Source organism: Marmota monax, unplaced genomic scaffold (genome assembly GCF_021218885.2).
Source record: "Marmota monax isolate L192 unplaced genomic scaffold, Marmota_monax_Labrador192_F-V1.1 WCK01_AAM20220418_F8-fsc00119, whole genome shotgun sequence".
NCBI lineage: Eukaryota > Metazoa > Chordata > Mammalia > Rodentia > Sciuridae > Marmota > Marmota monax.
The window spans coordinates 3,857,925-3,885,766 of record NW_026694771.1 but is presented as its reverse complement, the minus strand read 5'-3'; the positions used below and the strand labels follow the sequence as shown (position 1 = coordinate 3,885,766).

General features: G+C 38.4%; 1 protein-coding gene across 2 annotated transcripts in view; it reads right to left on the bottom strand.

Annotated features, from left to right (window-relative positions):
- Positions 1-27,030: 27,030 nt before the first annotated feature.
- Drd3 (dopamine receptor D3) overlaps positions 27,031-27,842 on the bottom strand; it is a 36,528-nt gene continuing 35,716 nt past the window's right edge. For both annotated transcript variants that reach the window (XM_046425208.2, XM_046425209.2), the window contains one exon: positions 27,031-27,284. In XM_046425208.2, coding sequence (XP_046281164.1) covers positions 27,088-27,284 — 197 coding nt within the window. In that variant the 3' untranslated portion in view covers positions 27,031-27,087. The remainder of the gene's footprint in view (positions 27,285-27,842) is intronic.

Below are 27,842 nucleotides of genomic sequence, written 5' to 3'. Positions count from 1 at the left end.
GTTTTTCGACCTTCATGTTGTTCCTCATTTTACACGCTTTCCTTCCTTGTGAGATTCCCAGTTGTGACCCCCAAATCCCAAATAGCAATGAGCAACAACAGTGTAAACAAATTGACAAAGTGATCATATATCCTCATTGCTCAACAACGCTGGTTTATGCCTGTGGTCCAGGTATAATCACTAATGGCGACCCCACATCCCTTTTCTCTCAAAAGTGCACAGTTTGGACAAGTTATATGGTCACCCTAATGTGAGTGGTAGAGATGATCAAACCAGGGAGCAGGTGTCGCCATCTAAACAGGACAGCTGCTACCCACTTCTAGCTAATTGCTGCTGTGGGTCTGCTACAGTCAAAAACTCCAGCCTTTCCAAGAGAAGCCAAAAATCTGGGTTCTCACAATTTTCAAATGCTGCATCAATTTTTAAAAAATACTCTATTAGCCAAACAAACATGGGGGTACTTAGTTTTTAACTTCTGGCTTAAAATCTGGAGGAAAGGCTTTGTTATCTTTAGCAGTTAAAATTTTCTCAACTGATCACAACATGCAGAAAATATACTGATAATTCCTAGCCCATGTAACTGTACAGATTCTCACATTAAGAGATCTCTATGTTGTCTCATTTTTACTTCATGATCCCCAGGTAACTCCTGGAACCATTCTAACTTTGTCAGAAGGAAGGTATGCTTCATCCTGTTCACCTTCTATTTTATGGATGAGAAATTTTAGGCTTAAAGAAAAAAGGATTAGTAATTAGCTGTGTCCTTCCTCTTTGGGAAGGGTCTTAGTTTGCTTAGGGTGCTATAACAAAATACTGCAGATGGGGTCTTACAAGCAACAAATTTATTAATTATAGCTCTGGAGTCTGGAAGTCTTGGATCAGAGTACCAACATGGTTAGGTCCTAATGAGCTTGCAAACTGCCGTGTTCTTGTGGTATCCTCATATGGTAAAAAGAGGGCTGGAACATTCCTAAAGTCTCTTTTATAACAGAACTAATCCCATCCATGAGGGCTTTATTCTCAAGAACTCAAATTTATTTCAAATCTTATACCTTTTAATATTATGAAATTAGGGGTTAGGATTTCAACATATGAATTTGGGGGTGATGCAATCAGTTAATTCATAACAAGGAGTTGAAACATACACACATTCCTTTTTAGTTATTATGTTGGTTCTCCTACTTCTCACTCCTATTTTCTGTTGGGCCTATGTCCTTCCAGGGTCAGTATCAAATTCCCAGATTCACTTTCCACTGATCCTCTCTGGTCTCATAAAACCAGCTTGTCCAAGGACAGAGGGCTCCTAATACACCATCCAGCATTCATCCTGGCTGGCACAGCGAGATCTCAATGACTATCAAGTGAATAAATATCCTCAGGGTAGTTGAGGCATTATCTTCAGATTTTAGCCAGCTGAGCACTGGTTGGCAGTGACTTGCACAGCAGTATATGGTAGGCCCAGGTTGACTGTCTTGTCAGTGGTGGTTTTATCTCACTTTTGCTAGGCAAGCTCCCAGTGACTCAACATGTTATTTATTTATTTATTTTTCTGTTACTCACTTCCACTTTCTACCATCTTTTAGTGCTGACCTCAAAACAATTTCTCCTGCTCTAACAAGAAGAACTCAGGGTGAACTTTTCTTTTGTTCTCATTCCTCACAATCCACTCTGAGATCAGGCTGAAGTTGCCAAGGAGTTCAAACAGCCTGTGCTCCCCCCAGTGTGATTCAGAGAGATTAGCCATCCTCTCTGCACCCTCTTCCTAGCGTTAGCCTCCCTCCCTCAACTCTTCTCCCCTGCTGTCTGCGCCTTTGTCTGTAAGACACATTTTCTCTTATTATCACCTAGTTCCCTGCCTGCTCTGGATAGCTTCAGCTTGTCTCTTAACAAAATCAAGATGTTGCTATAATGGTCTCCTCTTTCTTAACAGCTTAGAGTCACTTCCTTTTATTTAGTTATTTTCTCCTTTCCTCCCAAACCACATAATCATCTCTGCTTCAAATAAAAGACATTTTATAGACATTTCATAACAACTGCTTTATAGTTGCTATCAAAAAAGGCACAAGAGGAAGAGATAAAACAAGGGGAGAGAAACCAGAAGGTGAGGGATTGAGGGATACCCCAATAATTGAGAAACAGGGTAAGCATCTTCAGACACTCCTGTGAAGAAATTTAAGAAAGGTTAGCCCTTACAACTGAATGTTGCAAGCTCGGTCGTCTGTGAGGACAGATGGAAAGGTGGTCTCCCCTCTGAGGATCTGTTTTCCTTCCAAATAGTTAAAATCTTGCCTTAGAAGTCTCCCAGCATCATTTATGTTGGTCATAAATCCTTTCACAGAATCTAATCACATGATAGATACAAGTTTTTCAAATCACATCCCCCCAAAGCTAAAATATTTACTCACATTTTCCATTCCCTCCTCATTTATTTTTATTTTAGTTCAACAAACTTAAATAACATTTCCATCACAATTCCATTTATTTCTTCTCCATAATGCCAGCTAAAGAAAACACAAACAATGCAAATATGCTCAGTTTCCACATAGTAATTACACATCAAAAGAGAAGAGAGTGACAGTATGTTTAGTTTCTTTCTTTTTTATCCTGTATCTGATTTTGGTTAGACTCTCCATTTCCATGTTGTTTTTTGTAGAAAATCCCTTCCAGTCATACAGAAAAATCAGTTCTACTTTACTTTTCCACGTGAACATTCAGTCATTACCACTAACCCAATATGTCAAAAATCAAATTTACCATCTTCTTCAATCAAACTAGCTCTCTACTTCAACTTGGCCTGTGTCAGTGGCTCCTCTCTTCCAGTCAAATGCAGCTGGAAGTTATTCTGTGGATGAATACTATCATACATAGAAGGACTGGATGCAAGATATTGAAAGAAACGATCACTAAGACTTGGTGACTGGTTCAGAGGAAGCAGTTAAAGCATGATTTGTGGAAGATCACTACCCATCCTGCCCTCATATCCTTATCTTCTCTAACTCCATTCTCTTCCTCTTGTACTATTCACCATAACTAGGCTAAGCTTTCACAAGTTCCCTTACTAAAAACCTTCAATGGCTCCCTAATGCCATCCAGACAAAGAACAGCTGAGAGCCTGAATTTCTTGGCCTGCCATCATCTGACCCCATTCAGTTGCTGTGGGCTTTTCTCCTTTTTCACAGTAGTTGTATCCTAATCCTACCCATTCTTCAACATCCAGCCCAAGAACCAAATCTTTATAAAGACTTGCTTTTCTAGAAGTCTAGACTCTTAGGACTAGTCTCATTGAATTCTCCTGTTCACAAAGGCATTAGCAACCAAGGCTCTGGTCATTGGGTTTGGTCATGGCTTCAATTCTGTGTGCCTTATTCCCCAAGCAGACTATCAAAGTGGGAGGAAAAACTATTCAATATTCTTCATGCCAGCTCCCCACCTCCAATATTCTCCCAACTTCAATATACTTGTCCAATGAAATAAAGGAAGAATATGTAACTAGGCCTATAATATGCTCCTTCATTTTTAACACATAGCTTGTCCTATTAACTATTTGCATTATAATTTCTTCTATACTTTCTTGTGCTTTAGCCTATTACCTACTTAATTGCTCAGGGCAACCCTCTGAGGTTAATAACATCTTCTCCAATTTACAGAAGAGAAACTGAGGCTCCAGGAGGTTCAATGACTTAACTAAGGAAACAGGATCCAGAATTTGAACTCAGTATTTTGACTCAAAAGCCCAGAATTTTACCATTTCATTCCCTGACTTCCCTAAATTGTGTTTTTCTTATGCAGAACATCTGTTCTCCTTAAAGAGTAAAGGACAGAGTAGGTGGAGGCCTACGCCAAGTGGTGCATGCTTTCCTGTGTGATCACCTGCTCTTGTTCTAAGGTTGTGCATTGGCCACCCCATGATGGCCCTGGTACCATAAGACTAGTAGGTCAGGATGGCTTAGAAACTGTTTCCTTTTCTCTTTTAAGTTTCAGAAATCCACATTGCATTTTAATGATGAGAGGGCTTATGAATGACCCAGAAATGGTGATTTTGTTTTGGTCAAGGCACATGCATTTACAAATAAAACATGAAAAGGACATTTAAATTGTAGAAAGGGGGGAAATAACTTAGTGTCAGAAAAGGGCTTTTTTGGTGACACACAAAATATGAGTTTAGAGCCGGAAGGATGGTTACTAAACATCTAACCAACCCCTTCATCGTTCTAGGTGGAACTTGGCCCAAACACAGTGTGACTAACTTAAGGTCCAAGGGGAAAGGAGAGGCAAGGCCAGCAGAGTCTAGCTTCCTTTCCCACCTCAGCCTTCTGCATGTCTAACTCTTATTCTGCCTTTATGCAGCCCAGGTACCTCAATGTAGCTCCTATGTCACATACCAGGTGCTCTACAAACGTGATTATTGTTACTTTGGGATTCACATAACTTCTCCGCCTGCTGGAGTGATAGTGACTCTTGAATACAGAGGCCATTCTGCCTATAGATACATTTTAGGCGATTTCATTTGCCTCGTTTTTATGAATTCATGGGATTTGGCAAAAGATGACTCAAGTCAGGCATGGTGGTGGATGCCTATAATTCAGTGACTTGGGAGGCTGAGGCAGTAGGATCCCAAGTTCAAGGCTAGGCTCAGTGATATAGTGAGGTGCTAAGAAACAGTGAAACCCTGTCTTAAAATTTAAAAAATAAACAAATAAAAAGCACTGGGGATGTGGCTCAGTGGTAAAATGCCCCTGGGTTAATCTCCAGTATCTCCTCCAAATGTCTCAGACCAAGATCATATCGAACAAAACTTTTCCATGTATTATGCCATTTATAAAATCCTCCCTAGCATATACTCTTCCCATATATACCTCTATATAATTTTTATGTTTCTGGTTTTATCAGGAAAAGGGAGGAGTGAGCATTGGTGTTCATCTTCCAAAGCTCCATCTAATAATTATATTTTTTAATAAGTCCTTGATGGTCTTGAACATCTTCCAGCCAATCAGCATGTCAAAATCAACATCTTGAACAGGGACTTTTTCATATCTTGGCCACAGGGATATTGCTGTTATTGCTGTTATATGCATCTTCCTCATCCTGATGCTCTCTGATAAATGGCATTTGTTCATTCACCCAGTTGAAAAATTTATCCATTTCCAACTAAGGGTTGGTTGCTCTCTAGACACTTGGAGTTGAATGACAAATGCCTTGTAGGGAGCCCTACCTTCTCAGAATTTACAGACCAGGAGCAAACTCTAAAGTTACATATATATTTTACATAGGGTAGAATTTTCAACTGTTGCTCCCAAATTTTGCTCAGGTAGTCTACCGAATCATATCCCAACCACAAAATAATTTGTCCTGAGAGATGAGAGAAAGTGGAAAACCACCAGATGACAATATCTATAGATAAAGAAATTTAAAAATAAGTGTGAGTGTTTACTATTCATTATCTATTTGTTATTAAGGAATAGAACTGCAGCCAGATTAATGAGTGTGAGTTTACGTCTTAGCTGGCTTGCAGATCAGCTCACACTAATTCTGTTGTAGTGTTTTTCATTTTAAAGTTTGAAACAAATCTATAGCCCTCCCAAAAGTTTACATTCTATAATTGAGGAAATAGGGTTAGAACAAACAACTGTTTACACTTAATTTGATGTCAGGAATATCTGGTTCCAGAGGCTGCACTCTTATTTCTGTCCTCAACTTCCTCTTATTCACTGGTACTTGGCACCAGGGCAAGTCACTGTGATGGATAGTAAAACAGTACAACCTACCTACTTTTATCATGTGTTTTCAAAGTCAAGTCACTGATTTAAAAAAAAAAAATTTTGTAAAAGGTGATTTAATCTTAATATCTAGGAAGATAGTTATGGGGATACAGATCTTTTCTGATGATACTACATTTACTCAAAACATTTTTGGAGCAACTTTTGAAAATAAATTTCAGGAAAAGAGTTCCAACTGGGACAGGTATAGCACATATGCCTGTAATCACAGCAATTTGGGAGGCTGGGGAAAAATGATTACAAGTTCAAGGGCAGCTTCAGCAACTTAGACAGACCCTGTCTCAAAAATAAAAAGGACTCAGAATGGAGTGGAATGGTCAAGCACCCCTGGGTTTAATTCCTAGTACAAAACAAAACAAAAAAAACCTCAGATTAGGTAGAACATTCAGCTGAATATTCATGAGAGCATTGTCTGTATGCTTTAAATTTTAGAAAACAGCAAAAAGTCATTTAAATCCACATCTGAGGCTGGGGGGATGTGGCTGAGAATGTATACTTTGTATGCGAGAGGCCCTGGGTTTAATCTCAGCACCAAAATCAAAACCAAACAAAAATAAATCCATGCCTCATTAGGAGGTCAAACTAAGTAATTCTGGTTATAAACTTTCATTTCTATGGGTTAAGAGTGACTGTAAAGTAAGTTATTGGGTTGGGGGGAGGGTTTGTGTGATTTTGAAGTCAATGACAAGATATCAGCTAAGAAGCTGCATTTTGAGTATTCATTTGGTGGTCAAAGGACTTAAAAGAGTTTCCATTTCGTACTGTTAATCTTCTTAATAATATTTGTTGAGTGGATGACTCTTCATTCCACAAACATTCATTGCTTTTTACTATGTGACACATATTTTGAATGGTGGAAACTTAGTAGTAGAGTGCTTACCCAGAATCACTGTTGAGACACAGAGAGAGAGAGAGAGAGAGAGAGAGAGAGAGAGAGAGAGAGAGAGAGAGAGAGAGAGAGAAGAAAAGAAAATGTCAAGGTCCTTGCTTTGCTTTTGAAATCACAGCTTGGTGGAAGTAATAAACATTTCACTGAAAAATAGCATGGTAATGACTTTGCTAATGGGATATACAAAGTAACATGGAAAGTCTTTCTCCACATGTTTTTTGACCTAAATAAGAGCATGCAGGTTGATGAATAAGAATCTTCTTATGGGGAGAAGAGTGAAAATAGTTGACTTGCTAATTTAATAAAAGAAGTGCAGAGTTTTTAATTTCAGGCCAGTAATAAAATGGCCTGAGAATTCATCCCAGATTTTGACTGTGCTCTTTCCACAATGCCATGTTGCCTCTGACTATCCTTCTGTCATTTGTTCTGTTATTCACAATTCACTGTCTGACTGGTATGTGAACGATACAAAACAAAGGAACAATATCTGTTTGATGAAACGAAACCTGGACCTCCAAGTTTAGAACCAGAAAAAAAAAATCCACAAGCGAATAGTTAACTGACCCTAATAACTCCAGTCTTCCCACTCTGGTTTTAACCTCTTTGGAGGTCTCATATTTGAGCTAGTACTTCTCCAGCAGGCAAGCTTCTGCAGAAATACTCTGACTCATATTGGTTTGGAAACATTTTTTGCCTTCCCTGAGAGCAGCGGAACCTTCTTTATTATTATGTTTTCCCACATATCTGAGCAGATTTTAATCCACTATCTTTTTTTTTTCTTCATCAGTGGGAGTAATGTCAGGTGGCAGAGACATTGCCCAGAGCTGCGAGTTTGCTTCAAAGGCAGGGAAGGCATTCTGACCTACCATGGAGCCAGAAGGGACTGACAGTAGTAATAGCTAATCCTAATTCCATTATCTCATTTGCAGTGGGTTCAATGAAAAAGACCCTCTCTGTTTTTGACTGTAACACGAACCAGCAAGCAGATGCCATTTTCTTAGTGTCAACCCATCAGCTCATAGCCAGTCTTATATCTTCAACATTCTCATCCACTCTCCTACTGCCACCACTGGATTACTCTGAAGCAAATACCAAACACTTTATAATTTAATTCATAAATATTACAACAAGTATCTCTGAAGGATAAGGGCTCCTTTTACAAAAAACTTAAACGTAACACTTTACTCCACTTAAAAATGAAAAATGAGACCTTAGTATAACCAAATACCTGGATAGTATTTACACTTCCTTTATTATCTCACAAGTTTTTTTCCTATTGTTTATTTGAATCAGCATCTGGTCAATGCTTGAAGTATGGCTAGTCTGAATTGTGATATGCCAAAAATGTAAAATATATAGCATATTTTAAACTCTCACTACAAAAGATGAAAAACATTGTTTTCACTTTGATTACATGTTTCAATGATAATCCCAATGATTTTTATATATTAGGCTACATAAAATGTTATTAAAATTATTTTGTCTGTTTATCTTTACTTCTTAACGTGGCTAGTAGAAAAATTACATGTGTGGTTTGCTTTGTATTTCTGTTAGATAGTGATGATCTAAAGGATTGATCAGGTTTAGGTTTGATTTTTTTTTGGCAAAACTATTTCATACGTGGAGGCACATAATGGTTGGTTCCTATTTTGTGCTGATTAATCCGTGGTCCAATTATTCATCCTGATTCATGCAGGTCAGGTATCCTGGCGGCTCCTCCTTCTCCTTCTCCTCCTCCTCCTCTTTAAGAGTACTGTGATTGATCCCAGGGCTTCACACATGCTAGACAATTGCTCAACCACTGAACTAACCCCCCATCCTCCAAAAGTTTTTTAGCTAACAGTTTTAGCAGCCATTAATGATTATTTCCCATGTCCTCTACTTCATTAAGGCATGCTATGTACTGAATGTTCTTGCCCTCCTCCTCTCAACCATGGGAGGATACAGCAAGCAGGTGACTGTCAGCACTCAGGGAAGAGGGTGTCACCAGACACTGAATTTGCACTCTCCTTGATTTTGGACTTCCTTGCCTTCAGAACCAAGTGATATATATATATATTCACTCAGTGAAATATGTATATGTGTTGGAAAAGCCACTAAATCCTTGGTATTCTGTTACAGCAGCCTGAAATGACTGTGATGATATACCATCTAGGTGATGGTATATCACACTTTCTGCATTTATTAATAGGAATGTTTCCTGTAAAGAAAAACCTTTCCATCATTAATTATTTGCTTATACGGAGATTCAAATTATACAGAATAAATTCTTGATTCTTTACTTGTATTCACCAGTTCTCCTACAAAAGTAAACAGGGATTTTTTTGAAATATATTTTAAGTATGAACTTAAGCATTTTAAGTTGTTTTTTGTGTTTCCAAAACCATTCCAGTTATCCTGTTGACTTCCAAATTCTTTTGATGCAATCCTTTGTCTTTCTTTCTTTCTATTTCTTTCTCTTTTTTCCCTTTCTTTCTGGAATAATTAGATGTTCCAAGAACACATTTTACATTTCCTATCTCTAATATGGAATTAACCATTTTCCTAAGAAATTCCAATCCCTTTTATTGGGAAATGCTTTTTAGAAGTCATAATCTGGTTTGCTAAACTTATGGTCATTGCTTCCAAGTTTTTTCAATAAACAGAGCAAAGAAAAACGTATTTTTCAAAAAGGAAATACATGGGTTGGCGATGTAGCTTCAGTGGTAGAAAGCTCGCTTAGCATCCATGAAGCCTGGGTTTCAATTCTCAAAATAAATTCAAAATCAAATTTAGATTTAAGTGTTTTGCTTCATCCATACCCACATACGTATGTCACCGAATTCAAACAACGAGGTCAATATTATGAGTAACAGTGCAATGTCTTATAATACTTGAAAGGTTTATTATTCTTTCTTTTTCTTGGAGATGTGCCCATCTTAGAGATCTACAAATTACTGTGTTTTAATATCACTTGAGATGATTTTTCTCTGTGATGTAGCCATCAACTCTGATCACATTCTTTGATATCATTTTGCTTTTGATTTTTGGGGGTTGCTTATTAACCATAAATATTTAATTAGGATAAGGGTGTTTTTCTTTTGACACTTTAAATGTTTCACTTTACTCTATTAAAAAAAAATTATAGGAGGACACAATATCTTTATTTTACTTTATGTGGTGTTGAGAATCGAACTCAGTGCCTCACATATGCTAGGTGAGCACTCTACCTCTGAGCCACAACCCCAGCCCCTCACTTTACTCTTTTTATTTGCTTGATTTCTGAAGAGGTACTTGTTCTAATTCTTTTTTTTTTTTACCCTCTGGCTCCTTTCAAGATTTTTACTCCTCTTAGTCTTTGGTTTTCTTCTGTTTAAATATAATATGCCTAAATTTAGATTTTTTTGATATTTATATAGATAACCAGATAGATATAGATATTTGTACTTCTTTGTGTTCTCTGAATGTCTTCAATCTCTCATTTGACTTCTGTTACTAATTTTGGAAAATTCTTAGCAATTATTATTTCAAATATTTCTGCTCTTTTTTCAGTTTCTCTTGCTTCTGGTACTCCAGTGACTTATAGCTACACCTTTGAAATCGTTGCATAGCTCTTGACTATTGTGTTTTCTTTTCTTCTTGTGTTATAGTTTGGAATTCCTATTGCATATATCTAATCACACTGATTCTTTCCTTGCTATATCCAGTCTACTGATACGCCTATCAAATGCATTCTCCATTTATGTTATGGTGCTTTTGATTTTTAGCCTTTACTTTTCATTCTATAAATTTCCAGTTCTCTGCTTACATTACTCATCTGTTCTTGCATCCTGTCCCTTGTTTCTATTAAAACTTATAACATTTATCATAGTTATTTTAACTTCTCCTTCTGGTAATTCCAAAAGCAACTGCTTGATAGTCTCTAGAGTTTTCTTGCAATAGAGTATGCTTTGTAACTTTCTGTTGAAGGCTGGACATGATATATCAGGTAATAAAAACAATAAGCCTTTAGTGTGTGTTTGTATGCTAATCTGGCTAGGAGTTGGGCTGAGTTTAATGTTGGTGATAACTATAGTTGTTGAAGACTTCCAATTCCTCTAAGTGTCTTTGTATTTTCTCCCTCTATTGTTTTGGGCTTTCTTTAGATTTCCATCTTAAGTAGAATCTGCACCTTGCAGCTCTTCTAGCTACAATCCATAATAAATATATCAGAGCCCTGCTGATGTGGTGCCTCAGTGTGTGGGAGGTGAAGTATTCTATAATGTGATCATTGAATCTCAGTCTTTCAGTGTGACTATGTTCCTGAACTGTGCCTTCACAAGTGTTTCTTGGTTTTTTAGCATTTTACCCCCACACCTTCTTGCATGAGGCAAGAAGGCTAGAGATGATTGGATTTGGCTAATGGTCCTTTCCCTAAGGTGTACAAGATTCTGATAAAAGTCTTTCTCCTTGGAATGTAGACCTTTGCAAATATACACTTGGTATATTTCAAAATGATTGTATTTCCTCTCCCCCTGCCAGAGGGTAATTTTTCTGACTCTTTGCCATGATGAGCTGGTTTGGGGGCCCTCCCAATACCAAGACTCCTGAGAGTCTCTCATTTTTATACTAGTCCATGCATAGCCTCCAGCAATTTGTTAAAAGTACCACTTAAAAGTTCCCACCAGTTTATGGCTCCAACAACTTTTGCCCTTAGTAAGCTGATAACAACTTTGATTTTTCTGTATTTCCCCATCTCACCAGATTTCTAGGAGATGGTGTGCCCAGAAACCTCAATTCTCTGATGGGTACAAGAGAAGTTGATTTTTCAGTTTGCTCAGATTTTTTTTTTATTATTGTATGTATGGGAATAAAGTCATCCAAGCTCTTTACAAGGTGAGGCTAAAATCATAAGTCTCTACACATTAATTTTTTAATATATTTGAAATCATTCTATTTCCTGGTCGATATAGTCTTATTTTACAAATCTTTTATGTATGTACAAATCTTTTATGAAAATTCCATATAAGTATTATTTTAAATATTTTATGTATCTCTGCATATGCTCTGGCCCCTGCTGTCCAATAGAACTTTCTGGGATGGTGGAAATATATTCTATGTATGTGTTATCCAATATAGTAGCCATAAGTGGTTGGTGAGCACTTGAAACATATCTAGAGCAATTGAGGAATCAGATTTTAATTTTATTTAATTATTTAAAATTAAATTTAGATTTAAACAGTTGTATGTGGCTATAGTACTGGACAACTGCTGTGGACTCACCAGCCTTCTTTAGATTTTCATTCAGAGCTTGAACTCACACTCTTTTTTTCTTCTGCTTGGGACCTTCATGCATGTTCTTTGCTTGCATGGAACAATCCCTAGACTCATTTCAAGGAGAACTCATTGCTATCCTTGAGGCCTCTTTTACTTTCTCAAGGGGTCTTTTATTTTTCTCTCTTTTCTTTTTTTTTTTTTTTTGAAATCTCCTTTGTTTTTCTAAATTAATTAATTAATTAATTTTAATTAGGTATATATGACAGCAGAAGGCATTTTGATTCGTTGGACACAATTGCAGCACAACTTTTCATGTCTCTGGTTGTACATGATGTAGCATCGTACCATATGTGCAGTCATACATATACCTAGGGTAATGATGTCCATCTCATTCCACCATCTTTCCTGTCCCCATGCCTTCTTCCAATCCCTCCCTCCCCTTTGCACAATTACAGTTCCTCCATTTTTCCTAATCCTCCCACACCCCCTGTTATGGATCAGCATCCACTTAATCAGAGAGAACATTTGGTGGTTTTGGGGATTGACTTACTTCACTTAGCATGATATTCTCCAACTTCAGGGAGTCTTTTCTGGTTGGCCTCCCCTATTATTTTGCTCATAAAAACCTTTTTGTGCTTTTGATCATTATTCTAATTTATAATTATAGACCCATGAGTGAATATTTATATAACATCTCCCTCTCTCTTTCCCACAAAACTGTAAGCTCCATGAGAAAAAGGACCATACTTGTACCATTCATCATTATATTTCTGGGGCCTAGAACAATGTCTGAAAAATATTAAAATTTTTCATTAAGAAATGGCAAAATAGTGAGGGGAACTGAAGCCACAGATCTGTGCTATGGGCCTGGGAGCAGATAGTGATATCTGAGAGTTCCTATGCTCTAGATAAAGAAAATAAAATGGCTTGGCAGGTGGCTCATGCCTATGGTCCCAGTTACTTGGGAGGCTGAAATGGGAGGATCACAAGTTCAAGACCAGCCTCAGCAACTTAGCGAGGCCCTAAACAACTTAGTGAGACCCTGTCTCAAACTGAGCAACAAGAACCTGAGTCAACTTGACGAGAACCTGGCTTAGTGGTAAAGAGCCCTTGGGTTCAAACCTTGGTACCAAAATAAGTAAATAAAATAAAATATATCCTGAGAAAGACAGGGAACCAGAGCCAGGGCCTAGATTTATTTAAGGCAATTTTGTTTGGAAAATGGCTTTAATTATCTCCTAGGGCAGGAGTGGTGGAAATAATAGGCCAAATCCAGATATTTTTCTGTTTTTGCTTTTGTTTTTGTTTTTGTGGTGCTGCGGGGATAGAACTCAGGGTATTGAGCATGCTATGTAAGAGTTTTACTACTGAGCTACACCCCCAGCTTCTTTGCCTGTTTTTATAAATAAAGTTTTATTGGAACCTAACTATATTCATTCTTTTACATATTGTCTTCTTTTAAATTGTAATTTTTTTGTCTGCTTTTGTACTACAAAGAAAAGAATAGTTGTGAAACACATAGTATGGTTGGCAAAATCCAAAATATTTACTTAGTATCTAGCTCTTTAAAAAGAAAATGTTTTTAGCCAGGTGTGGTGGCCCATGACTGTAATCCTAGAGACTCAGGAGGCTGAGGCAGGAGGTTCACAAGTTTGAGGTCAGTCTCAGTAACATAGACCCTAAGCAACTTAACAAGACCCTGTATCAAATAACAGATAAAAAGGACTACGGCTATATCTCAGTGGTAAAGCAAATCCCCAATACACACACACATACACAAGAAAGTTTCTTGACCTCTCTTAGGGCTCAAGTATAAACAGCAGCTGTCAAAGTACTAAGAGGACAGATAGTCTCATAATGAGGAATCACATCAAGCCTCCACTGGTTTGGTGTATAGGTTTTGGGGAAAAAAATCTCTATATTATCATTGGTCTGAAATTATAAGACCCAGAGCCTGGCTAGAAGTAAATGAAGTCTGCCAGACCACAATGGGAACAGAACAAAAGTATGCTATCTAAAATGTGCCTGCAAATCAAAATTTTAAATCACACAAAGAAATAAAATCAATGATAAGTCAATGAAAATCACTATTTATAACATGAGTTAATTCTAAATGAAAGTTATTTTATAGGACATCCTGCAAAGTCTCTAAAATACATGTATTTCGAAGGCCCAAAGAAAAACCAAAGAACTAATCCCATTGAAAAACTCAAGAAATTATGAAACAGAATAAGGAAAAGCAAAATAAGAATATATAGATATGAGAAAGAACCAGTTAGAAATCTTGGAAATAAAAATATATATATATCATTGAAGACAAACAAGACACAACAGGTAATAATGTTGATTTGCCTGGGCTACTATGACAAAGTACAACAAACTGGGGGGCTTAACCAGTAGAAAGTTATTGTTCACAGCTCTGGAGACTAGACATTTACAATCAAGACATCAGCAGGATTGATTTCTCCTGAGGGCTGTGGGGAAAATCTATTCTATGCCTCTCTCTATTAGCTGCTGCTGGTGCTTGGCTGACCATCTTGACCTCCACTGGTGTGTAGGCATATCATTCTGATCACTGTCTTTGACTTCACATGGCATTTTCCCTGTGTGTGTCTATCCCCAAACTTCCCATTTTTATAAGGATACTAGTCAGACTAGATTAGTGCCCACTCCGGGGATCTCTGGTTACTTCAAAATGAGGTAACATTCTGTCTAGAAAGTAGTGCTTCAACATATCTTTTGTTTATGGAGGGGGAATACACTGTACTTTATCAAATCGAAGAAAGAAAAACCCTAATCTGTAGAAAAATTGAAGACTGAATTAGTAAATTGAAGATAGTATTGTGAAATTCATTCAAAATATAACCCAGAGAGACAAAAATGTGTGTGTATTTATTCAGAATATATACATGTGTGGATTTGTTTGTTGATCTATTTCAGTTAAGAGACATGAGGGATAGATTGAAAGGGTCCAATATCCCAGCATATCTAATACTGTAGAAAGCATTGCTGCCTGCCTGTTCAAACACCATTGCCTTTTCTCCATCCTTAATAGCATAATCTTGATTCTCCCTGAAGGGAGGCAATGTGCTAAGCTAAAAATGCTTGACTCCTTAGCTTCCCTTGCAACTGAGGTAGTCATGTGAGCACTTCCGGGCAGTGAGATACCAGCAGAAGGCTCCAGATAGGCCATTCCTGCCTTAGTACAAAGTCAGAACCCCATTAGGAGAAAGTGTTTCACTCCATAGCATTTCTCCCAGGGCCCTCACCCTAGGACACAAGTCCCAGTCGATTTTTTCTCTTTAACAAAGTAATTAAACAAATCTTCAACCTATAATCCCTACGTTTTGAAAAATAATGAGGAAAAGCTATTCATTTTATGAACTTATTATATCTTTGATGATAAAGCCATTTAAGAAAAAAAAGATCAGCCTCACTTTTGAACATAGATTTAAACATCCTAAATAAGTCTCAGTCTCTCTCTTCCCCTGCCACTTTGCTCCTAGCCAAGATGAATTGACCCCCAGAACGCAAATGACTTCATATCAGAAAATCTACGAATCTACACAAACCAATAAAAGGGTAAATACAGTCAACTTAGATACAGAGAAAAGCAAGCACATTTGGTAAACATTCCTGCATTCTCATATTCATTCAATTGAGGAAAAGAGACTTTCAGAGTAGGTGTTGGGAGAATTGCTGCTGTATAAACTTCCTAACAAACAGCTTAACAACACAGTACATTGTAGAATATTGGTTGTTCACCTTTATGATCAGAGATGACTGGAGGCACAGCTTGCTCCTGCTGCCCAGCTCTCAAACGAGTATTACACTGCATATTGTATGTCTTTTGTAGGTGACATTTGAGTATAGCAGGGTAAGGAAATGAGGAAGCCAGCCATGCTGATATTTTAGGGAATAATGGATAAAAACTTCGAGATGGGAGTGTGTGCAGTGGATTTTTAGTTCACAAAGAAAACAAACAATTGAACTGTTATTAGCTATGGATAGGAGGAAAAAATGCTAATTGTCAAAAGATATCTATCAAAAACCTTGCAGAATGTTAATGATGAAACTTCCTTAAACTATATTGACACTTCTGCTCTACATTCTACTGGAAATCCTAGACAGTGCAATAAATGGGAAAAAGAATAGAAGGTACAAAAATTACATGAGGTACCCGCACAGATCTTATTTGTAGTTAAGCTATTTGACTATATGGGAAATCTCAGAGAATCTATAAACTACAAGAGTTACTCACTGATGGCTTGTGGATATAAGAACAACATAAAAATTCAATTAAACTTTTATATACCAGGAATAGGCATTCGAAACTGCAAACCATAATGATACTAACAATCTCAATAAAACTATGAAGTGTCTAGAAATCATACCCATTATATTAGTGAGTTAAATATAGATGCTTCTCAACTTACGATCAGTTACATCCCAATCAATAAGTTTAAAAATATTTTAAGTAAACAATGCATTCAACACACCTAACCTAACAAACAGCTTAACAACACAGTACATTGTAGAATATTGGTTGTTCACCTTTATGATCAGAGATGACTGGAGGCACAGCTTGCTCCTGCTGCCCAGCTCTCAAACGAGTATTACACTGCATATTGTATATTGCTAGTCCAGGAAAGGATCAAAATTCAAATTTTAAAGTATGATTTCTACTGAATGCATATCACTTTTGCATGACTGTGAAGCTAAAAGGTCATAAGTTGAATCACTGTAATTTAGAGACTGTCTGTATTTAACTTAAAGAATTAAAAACAATGTGGATAAATAGAAACTTTCATATACTAGAGATAGGAAACTTAATTAATACAACTTCTTTGGAGAGAAGTTTGATAATATCTACTGAAGTAGAAGATGGCAAGTAGTTCTACCTGGGATGTCTCTTTTTGGCTTATATTCTACAGAAAATTCAGCACACACGCCCAAGGATATATGTACAAAGGTACTCATTGTAGCTTTTCTTTCTTTTTCTTTTGTGGGTGCTTGGCCACTGAGCAACATTTTTTAATGTTGAAATGGTCTCACTGAGTTGCTGGCCTGGAATTTGTAATTCTCCTGCCTCAGACTCCCATTGCTGGCATTCTAGGCATGGTGACAAAATATCAATGTTTAATAAAACCATCAGATACAGGTATTATTCTTTAAAATATTTTAAGTCTTTGATATATTTTATAATATTTTCAAAAGTAAAATAAGCAGAACTTAGTGTTTCTGCCACTTGGACATTCCAGCTCTCCTCTTAGCTCTTTGGGAATTGGTCTGAGGTCTTATCTGTGTAATCACCAGAGCAGCACCCAAAACAACTGCTGTGTTTGTTTGTACCCTCCCCCTTTTTTATTCTGACAGGAATTGAAACTCATGCTTTCATTTCCACCCCTACAGGGTTGCTCATCAATCAATATAATGAAATGAATAATCCAAGAACTTTGAAACACCTCCTATATTTCCTCAGGGAAATTGATAAAGGCCTGGTGAAGGTTTGAAGGTTGTAATGGTGGGTGCAAATGGAAAGATGGGTGGGATGGAGTTCTAGGGAAGATTTTATCTTCTTCTTGACTGAAAGGATTTCTTCTTCTTTCTAACTGAATTTTTGCTTTCTCACTAACAGCATCTCTCTCTCCTTTTCTGGAGCAGAATTTAACTGATTTCCTTTGAGAAAACTTTTTCCATCTTTTTTTCTACTCTATGAAAACCAGCTTCACTTATCTCATGGAAACTTCTCCCTCACTTTAGCTCCCTTGGCCCTCTTGAGCAAGCCCTGCCTTTATTTCCACTCTCCTCCTTCTAGACAACCTTGTATTTACAACATTTTCAAAAGTGAAATATACCAGGTAAGAGGACAGTACCATTGTTCTCTCACAAAGTACTCCTATTTCCTTCCTCTCCATGTGGGCAAGGAGGCCAATTCTTGATTTACAAAGTTTAGTATTCCTAGCTCAAAAATCCTCCCTAAGGACAATTCATTTCTGCCTAGTGTCACACTCAAAAATCTTGTCCTTGATATTTTCAGGCAACATATTTATGATTAAGGACAAGTAATGCATACTCTTTTATCTATGATTCATGTTTTCCAATTTATATTTTCTTACCTATCTTCCCCCAACAACTCTGTAAGGTAGGCAGCACAAAGATCACTGTCCTCATTTTATTGCCTGAGGAACCTATTTCATGGAGAAATTTACCCCTTAAAGTTTGTTGACCGCAGAAGGTGGATTTAACCAAACTTGATAAAAGCAGGATAGTTAAGAAATGGAAATCTTCAGCTATCAGGGCTTACAGATACAGCCAATTTCCTCCACTCAAGGATTTTTTTTTTCTTTTTTTTCTGGAAGCAGGAGGTAGGTGGCTTTGCCTGGTACAAAAAAAAAAAGGTTTGCTCCAATACAGGAAAATAAAGTATTTCAGTTCAATAAAAGCAGAGTCTAGGAGAGAAACCCAGGGGGTTTACACCAATTCTGGAAGGAGGCAGGAGACAACTAGAGGTGAAAAGGACAGAAGGAAAGTGGGAGGGGGAAGGAGAGTAAGTGACAGAGAAGGAAAATGTGTGAAATAATTTGCCCTCAATTTATCTTTATGAAAATTTGATATGTGAGAATTCTTACTTGAAAATGAGATAAATAAAGAAGTAATTATTTGCATTACAAATTAACTCTTCACTTCAAAAGAGTATTTACCACAGGTGTGATTCTGTGATGTGAGACTTTAGAAAAGAATATGACTTGGGAGAGGTGGGAGATTTAAACAATAAAATCCTGGTTATAATATAATAGGAAATAATTCCAGTGATAAAGGGGGAGTTAGATTTTAAAAAAAGAGAGAGAGGTGGTTGAACAGGGAGCTCTGCAGAACTCAGGCTTTGAAAAGGACATGAACAAAAGGCAGAGGGAGGGGGTTATAGATAAGCTTGAACACAAAAGACTCATGAACCTTCAAGAACAGAATAAAGGAGGATGAAGTAGATATGAGCTGAGCTCTATAAAAACTGCTAACAGCTGCTTTACTTAGAGTACGGAGAAGCACAAACACAGAACAATGTGCTTTGGGGGTAAGTATGGCAATGTTAAGAGAAGTTGAGTAATTCTTACCTCTCTGTTCATTTTGCTTCTGTTTTTCCCCAAGGTACAAAAAGTAGTTTTGACAAAATGGAGAAAATGGTATTTCTCTTAGAGAGGTAGCATGTTTGAGGGGAAAGTATACACTGATGTTAGCCCTGTTGGGAAGGGGATGGAGATCCCCAGAGTCTGGGCATCAAGCAAAGATTTAGGAGCCCTGAGGACAAATTTGAGGGAAAGGTGATGATAAGCAGGCACAAGAGAGAGAAAAATCAGGAATCAGGTGATCTGCAACCCCCTTCACCTCCCACTCTGCTCAAATCTTAGAAAATTCCACTAAAATTCATTGATTGCTTAGTGTGAGCAGATTTCTTATGAAAATGGAAGATGGAACTCAGCTTGATTCCCTTAGAGGAACTGGGGAAAATAAAAGCCAACTTCCACATTCAGGAGCCAGAGGAAAGGGACACAAGGCTAGACTTTTGAAAGGAAGGTGTAATGAGAATTGAAGTCCCACACAGGTGAGAAGGCAAGAAAAAAATGCAACCCCTGGAAATGGATGTAAGCTTTGAGAACTAGAAGAACTGAATGTCTACAACAGCAGAAGCACTCTTCCTCCCACTGAGTTTCTTTGCCTGATAGCCCTAGCAGACTTCCCTCTTGTCTTACTAACCAGGATTAAATCACAATAGTAATCCATCCTGGCACAGTGAGTGTAATACCGTGACTGGTTGAGGCTTAAATTAGCCTTTTGCAGTAGAATGGATGCCAGGACTTGCTTACTGATCTCTAGTGTCTAGAATCTAATCTGTTCCCTTTTAAGAAAAGTCGTCGGCCTTCAGGCACCTCTCTTATTTGCTATTAATGCCAACAGATTATTGATAAAGGCTCAATATGATTACAAGTTCATAGCAATGGATTTTTCTAGCTCTAGAAATTTAAATCCACTTCCCAACGGTATGTGTTTTCTTGCTTTCTCACCTGTGTGGGACTTCAGTTCTCTCTTCAGCTTCCTTTCAAAATCAAAGGGCTAGAGCCTGGTGTCCCTTTCCTCTGACTCCTGCATCTGGAAGTTGGCTTTCACTTTCCCCAGGTCCCCTAAGGAAGTCAAGCTGAGTTCCATCTTCCAGTTCCATAAGTAATCTGCTCATACCAAGCAATTAATAAATTTTAGTGGAATTTGCAGATTAATATATTTCTGGTTTTGTTTATCTCTTGCAACTGCCCCATCAAAACCTTGCACCCGTGGAGTTGGGGGGCAGTGGGAAACCAGCTTGAGAGCAAAGTAATCCTCTGAGGCTATCAGACAGGAGGAATGATGAAAAGAGTGTGAATCCACAACTACATTGCTAAACTTCTATTGAAACTACCAGTCTGAAGCTCATTCCACCTTCAGACTTCTTCATTGACAGTAATAAACATTCTCACTGTTTAAGACAATTCAAGTCAGGATTTTTTTTTTTTTAATTTGGGGCAAAGACAGTCTAACTGATACAATCATATATTTTAATTCAATAAAATATTTTATGAATTTTTTTTCATATTGTCATTAATATGAAGGTAACTAGTGGAACAGATAATACTACTACTAATAATGATAATAGTAATAATAATAATCTAAAGTGCATTTGTGGGTGGCTGGGAGAGCAGTGATAGTGTGTGCGTGTCCTGCAAATATCATACAACTGTGACTGTGAGGATCCTGGCCTCAGTGTTTTATTAGTACATGACAACATTTCCTTTAATGTCTTCTTTCCTTTGAAGATAATTCAAATCTTGAGGGAAATCTAAGACAGTAGATATCAGAATTAAAATTTGAAGGGACTTAGCAGGCTGGAATGTTAGAATAAAACCAACAAGTTGAATAGCTTTCAAAATAAGATGCAGCATTGGTTCAAAAATCTATTGTAAAACTTCAAGATGAGCAAGGCATGATTTAGCAGAACAGCTGAGAATTTTAGTTGTGCCATGTAGTGGATATCATGGTCTACTACCTAGAGTCTCCCTTTAAGACCAAAGCAGTTGTTTCTCCAGTGGCAGGGAGTATTGTGGCCAGTGGCCAATGGTTCTCTGCTGAGTCTCTCTCTAGGACTGAACTTCAGCTGAAGAGAGCTATCACCATTAGTTTGCACCATCTCCTTAGAGATCGCTGCTTTCTAGAATTATCAATATGGGCATAGAAAAGCCTGGTTTAAATGCTTAAAGCATGGACAAGTCTGAAGGGCCATCTCAGACGTAGAGGCCCCTCTGGGACCTACTGAAGCCTTTATTATAACTGAAGGGCCATCTCAGATGTAGAGGCCCCTCTGGGACCTACTGAAGCCTTTATTATAACAGAGTTCCACTTTTTGTGTGTGTGTGTTTCAGAGTTCTACTTCTTATCTGCCCAATCTTCCTTTATCCTACATAGGTGTTAATCCTGTTGATCCTAAAGTTCTAGTAAACTTTCTACATGGGAATTTCCAGCTCAGAGACTGTATTTGTTAGGGACAAAGTGTCATCATGGTCCCACTGTTATATTGGGTTCATACAGAAGCCAGGTAGTAAATGTAATACTGGTCTAATAATGACTCACAGTGGGTTGATTCATTCATTCCCAAATATTATACATTCTAATTTATAATTGGAATGGACATATGTGGTAGTTGGTAAAATCTCCATTGTTTGCTTGGCTTGTGGATCAAGAACTAGTGTAGTGAGGAGGCCAAGTAGAAGCTCTCATCCAATAACTGGCTGTGGCCATAAATGCTGTATTCACACCCCCTCCCCCAGCTCCCTAGTGATTGTTTGAGGTTTTGGTGTGACTCGCATCACAGTTCAACTGCTGACTCCTACTTCCTTCTCTGTCCTATAGGTGTTGATCCCTAAGTCATATCCATTAAAATTCTCCATTCTGTAGGCAAACCCCTTCTTCAGAGTTTCTATATGAGCCCTAAAAAGTCAAGCAAGTGGAGTTGGGTCATTAAAAATTGATTATCTAATCATGGGGAATAATGAATCCTAAACCGGTTGAACAGCATTTAGAGAATTAAATTCTATTTGGGGTCTTTAAGAGAAACTCATAAATGAGGAAAGCAACCAAGATGAATAGTGTAAGAAAATTTTACTTGAAGTAGAGAGAAAGGAATTAAAACTTTGAGAACTGTCTTAATCCCACAAAGGCCGTCATGGGGAAGATGGAAAGGTTTCTGTGTTGGAGGGGAGAATGGGAACAAAGGATAGATTCTATAAGGAGGCAGATTTTAGATTAAGTAAGGGGGAGGAATTTCTAAAGGGCAACCTGTCACATGTCTTGGGAAGAATGAGCGAATGTCTCAATACAGTTAGATGATCATAAGTCAAAAGTGTTCGAGGGAATTTCTGCTATGATTTGGGGACAAGTCTCAAGTCCTTTTCATCTCTTAGATCCTGTGATTATAGGTTGTGATAAATTACAAGCCTTTTAAGGGTCCTTAGTATGGAGAATTATGGAATCTGCTCAAGCATAATGTAAGACTCAATTATATTAATTTTTCTTGAAATGTAAGACTCAATTATATTAATTTTTCTTAAAGGGAAAAAACTCTCTGTCACCTTCAGTCAGTCTGTAGTGTTGTGCATGGAGTAGGATACATAGGTGATATTTCCATTTAGCTTTCCCCATCCTCAGTGAGCTTATAATTGAATTCCTTGTGTAAGATGTAGAAAAGAAAAAGACTTGTTTTTGAGCAGCTTTGACTTTTATTGATAACCATGTTTACAGGGTTTTAGGGCTTTGAAGATAATTTATATCCTTCTGGAATTATTTTTAGCTTGTCAGCATAGTCTTAGGAATGCAGACTTAACACTTTCACTGATAAGGAAGTTAAGCTCCAGGAAGTTTATAGACCCAGACCACTAAAGGAACTATGTGCCAAGGCTGGAATCTGGCCTCTTGCCTTCCGAATGATATAACTTTTGAATATTTTTCCAAGTTCTCCAAATTCCATATCCTCTTGTGTTCCAGACCACTCTCACCATATTTTTATGGGTTGAATTTTGTCCCCCAAAAGATAAGTTAGTACAAAACTGCAGAACTTATAAATGTAATCCTATTGTTGGAATAGTCTTTAGAGATAGAATTAAGATAAGTTCATGTTGGATCAGGGTGGGCCCCAGTGTGAAAAAGAGGCAGAGACTGGAGTTGGGCTGCCACAAACCAAGGGACAATAAGACAACAAGAGTTGCCAACCATCACCAGAAGCTGAAAGATGCAAGGGAAGGTCCTTCCCAAGAGCCTCAGGGGAAGCATGGCCTCTGAAACTTCTAGCTTCCAGAACTGAGAAAGGAATTCCTGTTGTTTTAAGTCTCCTGGTTTGGGGTAGCTTGTTAGGGCAGCCCTAGGAAACTAACACACCATATCCAAGATCATTCCCCCAGGCAGGAAGAGGTGAAGTGAGAGGAAGGGTTGTCAGGTTCAGACATCATAAGGGACAAAGAGATGTCTTGCAAAACAGAGGACACAAGTAGCCTTCAGCAGGCAAGTGTCTGCCATTGTCAACCTGGGTGTTAGATCATAACATACTAGGGCACGTGACATGTAAACAGGAAAGGGTGTCCTCTTAGGTGCTATTCCTCTGTCTAGCAATTAGCTTACAAAGTTGGAGTATCCTGGGTGCATTTAGGGAATAAAAGACAAGAGAAAAATCCGATTTCACAAGGCGGGTGAGTCGCAAAAAGATTGTGCCAAATAACTTAAGAAAGAGGTTCTGAGTAGACCGAACCAGATAGGTGTGACAACAATAGCTGCTTAGGGGGAAAAATAACAGCAATGATAATAATAATCTCATGCATTTGTTAGGACTTTACAGTTGACAAAGCACTTCCGATATGGTTTGAATGCTTGTGTCCCCTGCAAAATTTACATTGAAAGTTAATCTCCAGTGCAGCATATTAACAGGTGAAATATTGAGGAGATAGATGAGTAGGTCATGAGGGCTTTGACCTCATTTGTGGGATTAGTGCCTTATAAAAGGATCAGAGAAGAACTGGCTAGGCCTACTTTTGCCCTAGGCATTTTGTCTACAAATGCCACAGCATTTGCCCATCTGCAGGATGCAGTCATAAGATACCCTCAGAAGAAGAGACCTGGCTCTTGCCAGACATCAACCTTCTGGTGCTTTGATTTTGGACTTTCTAGCCTCCAGAACTCTGAGTAAATACATCTCTGATACTGATAAATTACCCAATCTGTGGTATTTTGTCATAGCAACAGGAAGAAATGGAAACAACGTGAATTTGTGATTTTATCTAATCTTCAAACATTCTAGTAAGAAAGGCCCAGGTCTTTGGATCCCCATTTTCCTCATGGGGAAAATGGCTCAGAGAGGTTGGAAACACTTGCCCAAGGTCACTTATCTGTACTAGCACCAGAACTCCAGCCTTTGACTGTCTGCCCATCATTTTTTACATAAGGTGGTCAGAGCCATCTTGGGCTCAGCCCAGCTCCATGTCTGGGGAACAGTTACCCTCAGAGGCTGTCAGCCTCTCCTCCCCATACCCAGAAGATTCTATACAAAGCAGGGACTCAATGCACAGTCACAGGGGTGGGGTGATTAATTGAGGTTGGGGGAAGCAAGAGGTCCCAGGCCTTGTGTTTTTCATGGACTCTCGGTTCTGTCTCTGCCAGTGTGCTGCAGAGCAGAGCTGACACTGGCATCACCTGCAGTGAGTCTTTGTGTCAGGAGGTAGTCATGGAAACTCACTCCCTTCCTAAGCTGATGAGTAGACAATTAGGTAGAATGGAGGAATCAAGTTAATTGCCTGTCATGCCCTCTCTGCTCTCTGTGTATTGATTCAAATTAAGCTTTTTCAGTTTTCTAATGTCAGCAGATACCAAATGATCAGAGCACATAGCTGGGAGTTAGGACATCCAGGAAACGACTAGTTCTGAGTGAATCTCTTAACCTTTCTGCCTCTCTGTTTAGTTCTGACCCAAGCATTCACAAAAACAAATCTCTTTTCTGACCTCCCTTGGTTTTGGACCCAAAGACTCTGAACCATTAATGTCAACCATCTCTGAGGCCGTGGGCATTCAACTAGCCTTTCCCTTTCTTTCAGAGAAAAGATAGAATTCAAATTTAATCCTGCATTTGTTGAAACCCAGGGTAGCTCAGAGAGAAGTAAACAAAACAGTAGTGGATGTTCTACAGTGTGGGTTGTCCACATGGGGGGCAGGCCAACAAGATGTGGAGATTTTCTGCAAAAGGTGGCATCATCAGCTCAGCCACCACCTGAACAGACCTGTGGAAGGTCCTCAGAAATGAAGCCTCTTCCTGTTGCTCTCTAGCTGACACCAGGTACAAGAATGAGTGAGCAGACAGAATTTTCTTACCAAGTGACAGTATAAGCATTATTACAGATAATAACATTTTTAAAATGCTAGAATTAAAAGCATTCCCGAGTAACAGGTAACTAACTTACTAGAGGCATATCTATTTCCTTGTTATAAACTTCAGGGTTAGAGGAAGAAGATGGAGTAAGGGAGGCCTTGGATTCCCTGTCAAGTTCTTGTGCACTTTAAAATTTTAATAGTATTGCAACAGGAATCTGTCATGCCTATATACTTCTTTTTCTTTTTTTTAAATTTATTTTTCAGTTGTAGTTGGAAACAATACCTTTATTTATTTATTTTTATGTGGTGCTAAGGATGGAATGGAACCCAGGGCCTCGCATATGTTAGGTGAGTGCTCTACTGCTAAGCCACAACCCTAGCCCCACTAATACCTCTTAAAGGTAAATTTATCAAAGTTCAGGATGACAATATTTCATAAATTATCCATAAATTTTATCTTGAGTCTACAATCAATAAAAATAGCTTCTGTAGGTGAGATTATAAATAGTTCCTTCTAAATGCAATTTTAAATGACATTTACAAATTATTTCTCTTATACCTTTTTTATCTCAGTTGTTAGATTGATGATGTTTAGGATCTGCACTAGGAGTTTTCAAAGACTATCTGTATCATGACTTTGGACAGCCACCCTGCCCAGTACCCTGGGTTCTGAGGTCCTCTGGCAGTCTAGGTGACTTCCTAACACCCTTAGGCTTATTAATAAATGAGCAAACACAGGAGCAGGTAGTGAGCTCCTTGAGGATAGGAGCTGTGTTGGTCATTGATATTTGTTCAAAACCTGGGAGATGACTGTCACTTCACATACACTCACTCCTTAGTAAGTCACAGGGTCTGAAATTGTTGCATCTCTGTAAAGCAGCAGATGGAGGTGCCCTAGCTAGGAACCTTCTGGTGTTATGGAAAGTATGTCTAAAGCATGTTCAGAACCACCAAGTTCAACAGTGTCACTACAGTGGGAACTGTCATTCCTTTCATGGACATACCCATCTTGAATGACTCTGGATGTTGAGATGTTGAGATTGCCCAGAGAAGAAGGGAAGAGAGTCAAAGAGCTTCTTAGAACTAAAATATAAGGATACAAGGATAGCAAGGTTGAAACAAAGCCCAGGTCCCAATGTGGGACAGTGTCTCTCCTTTGTAGTGAGGAATCCCCCTCATCAAACATAGCCAATTAGAATCTACAGAGAGGTAGAAGCACTGGCCTTGCCTTTCAAATTTCAGGATACTGTGGAGGAAAAAAGCAACCAAGAGGGAAAAGTACACAGAAGTACAAGGTTATTTGAACTGACAGTTAATTAGAGGTCTGAAAGAAGAGAGATGGGCTATTCCGCAAGATGGTTTACTGGCTGAGATTTCAAGGACCCCTGGCAAGTTGAGAAGGATGAAATCTGTTCATTTTTCCTTCACTGCGATGAATCAGGCCTCCAATGACAACAGTGTGTCTGTGTAGAGTCATGCTTTATCAACTTCTATGAATTATTGCTCATCACTTAGGGGCTTTCAACCATTTAAAGATTGTCAGAAGGAAATCAGATGTTAGCTGGGGAGGTAGAACATTCTATTTTGGAGGAAGCAGTTGGTTACACCTGCCATGCAGGGACACCTTATTCCAGCAATCTTCCTTCTACCACATGCTAGAGGACAATGCATGGTCTTTCTGAGCAGGCTCTGGTCAGGGGTCCAACAGTCTGGTGGTTGGAGGTGGATACAGGGAGTGCTGCCACCTCTTTTTCAGCAAGACAGGATCTTGAGGAAGGCTTTGCGGAACTCTGCATTGAAGGTGGTGTAGATCACAGGGTTAAGGGCGCTATTCATATAACCCAGCCATGTTGTGGCACTGTAGAGCTCTGGGGACACATGGCAGGCTTGGCAGTGGGTATTGAGAACATGGGTCAAGAAGAAGGGCAGCCAGCAGACGATGAAGGCTCCTAAGATTGCAAAGAAAGAAAGAGTGGGTAAGGATTTTGCTTACCCCTTTATTATAACATGAAAATGACTTCTGAGTATCTGCTTTATGAAGCTACTATACTAGAAGTTTTAGATAACCATCTGCAATTAGCCACTTTTTCTTTCTTTCTTTCTTTCTTTTTTTGTACTAGGGATTGAACTTGGGGAGTATTAAGCCACTGAGCCACATCTCCAGCCCTATTTTGTGTTTTATTTAGAGACAGGGTCTCACTGAGTTGCTTAGCACCTCACTTTTGCTGAGGCTGGCTTTGAACTTGTGATCCTCCTGCCTCAGCCTTCCAAGACGCTGGGATTACAGGTGTGCACCACTGTGCCAGCTGTGCCACTTTTTAAGATGAGAAAACTGCTAATGCCTTTGATTCACCTCAGGCGTATGTTACTAGACCAATTTTTAGTTTGGTAGTTAGGTAATTCTGAACTAGTCTTTTCTCCTTCTCAATTCAATTCAGACATTTATTCAGTGTCTACATATGTGAGACATGACCTTAGGCTCTCATACAAAGACTAAAGATGTGGTT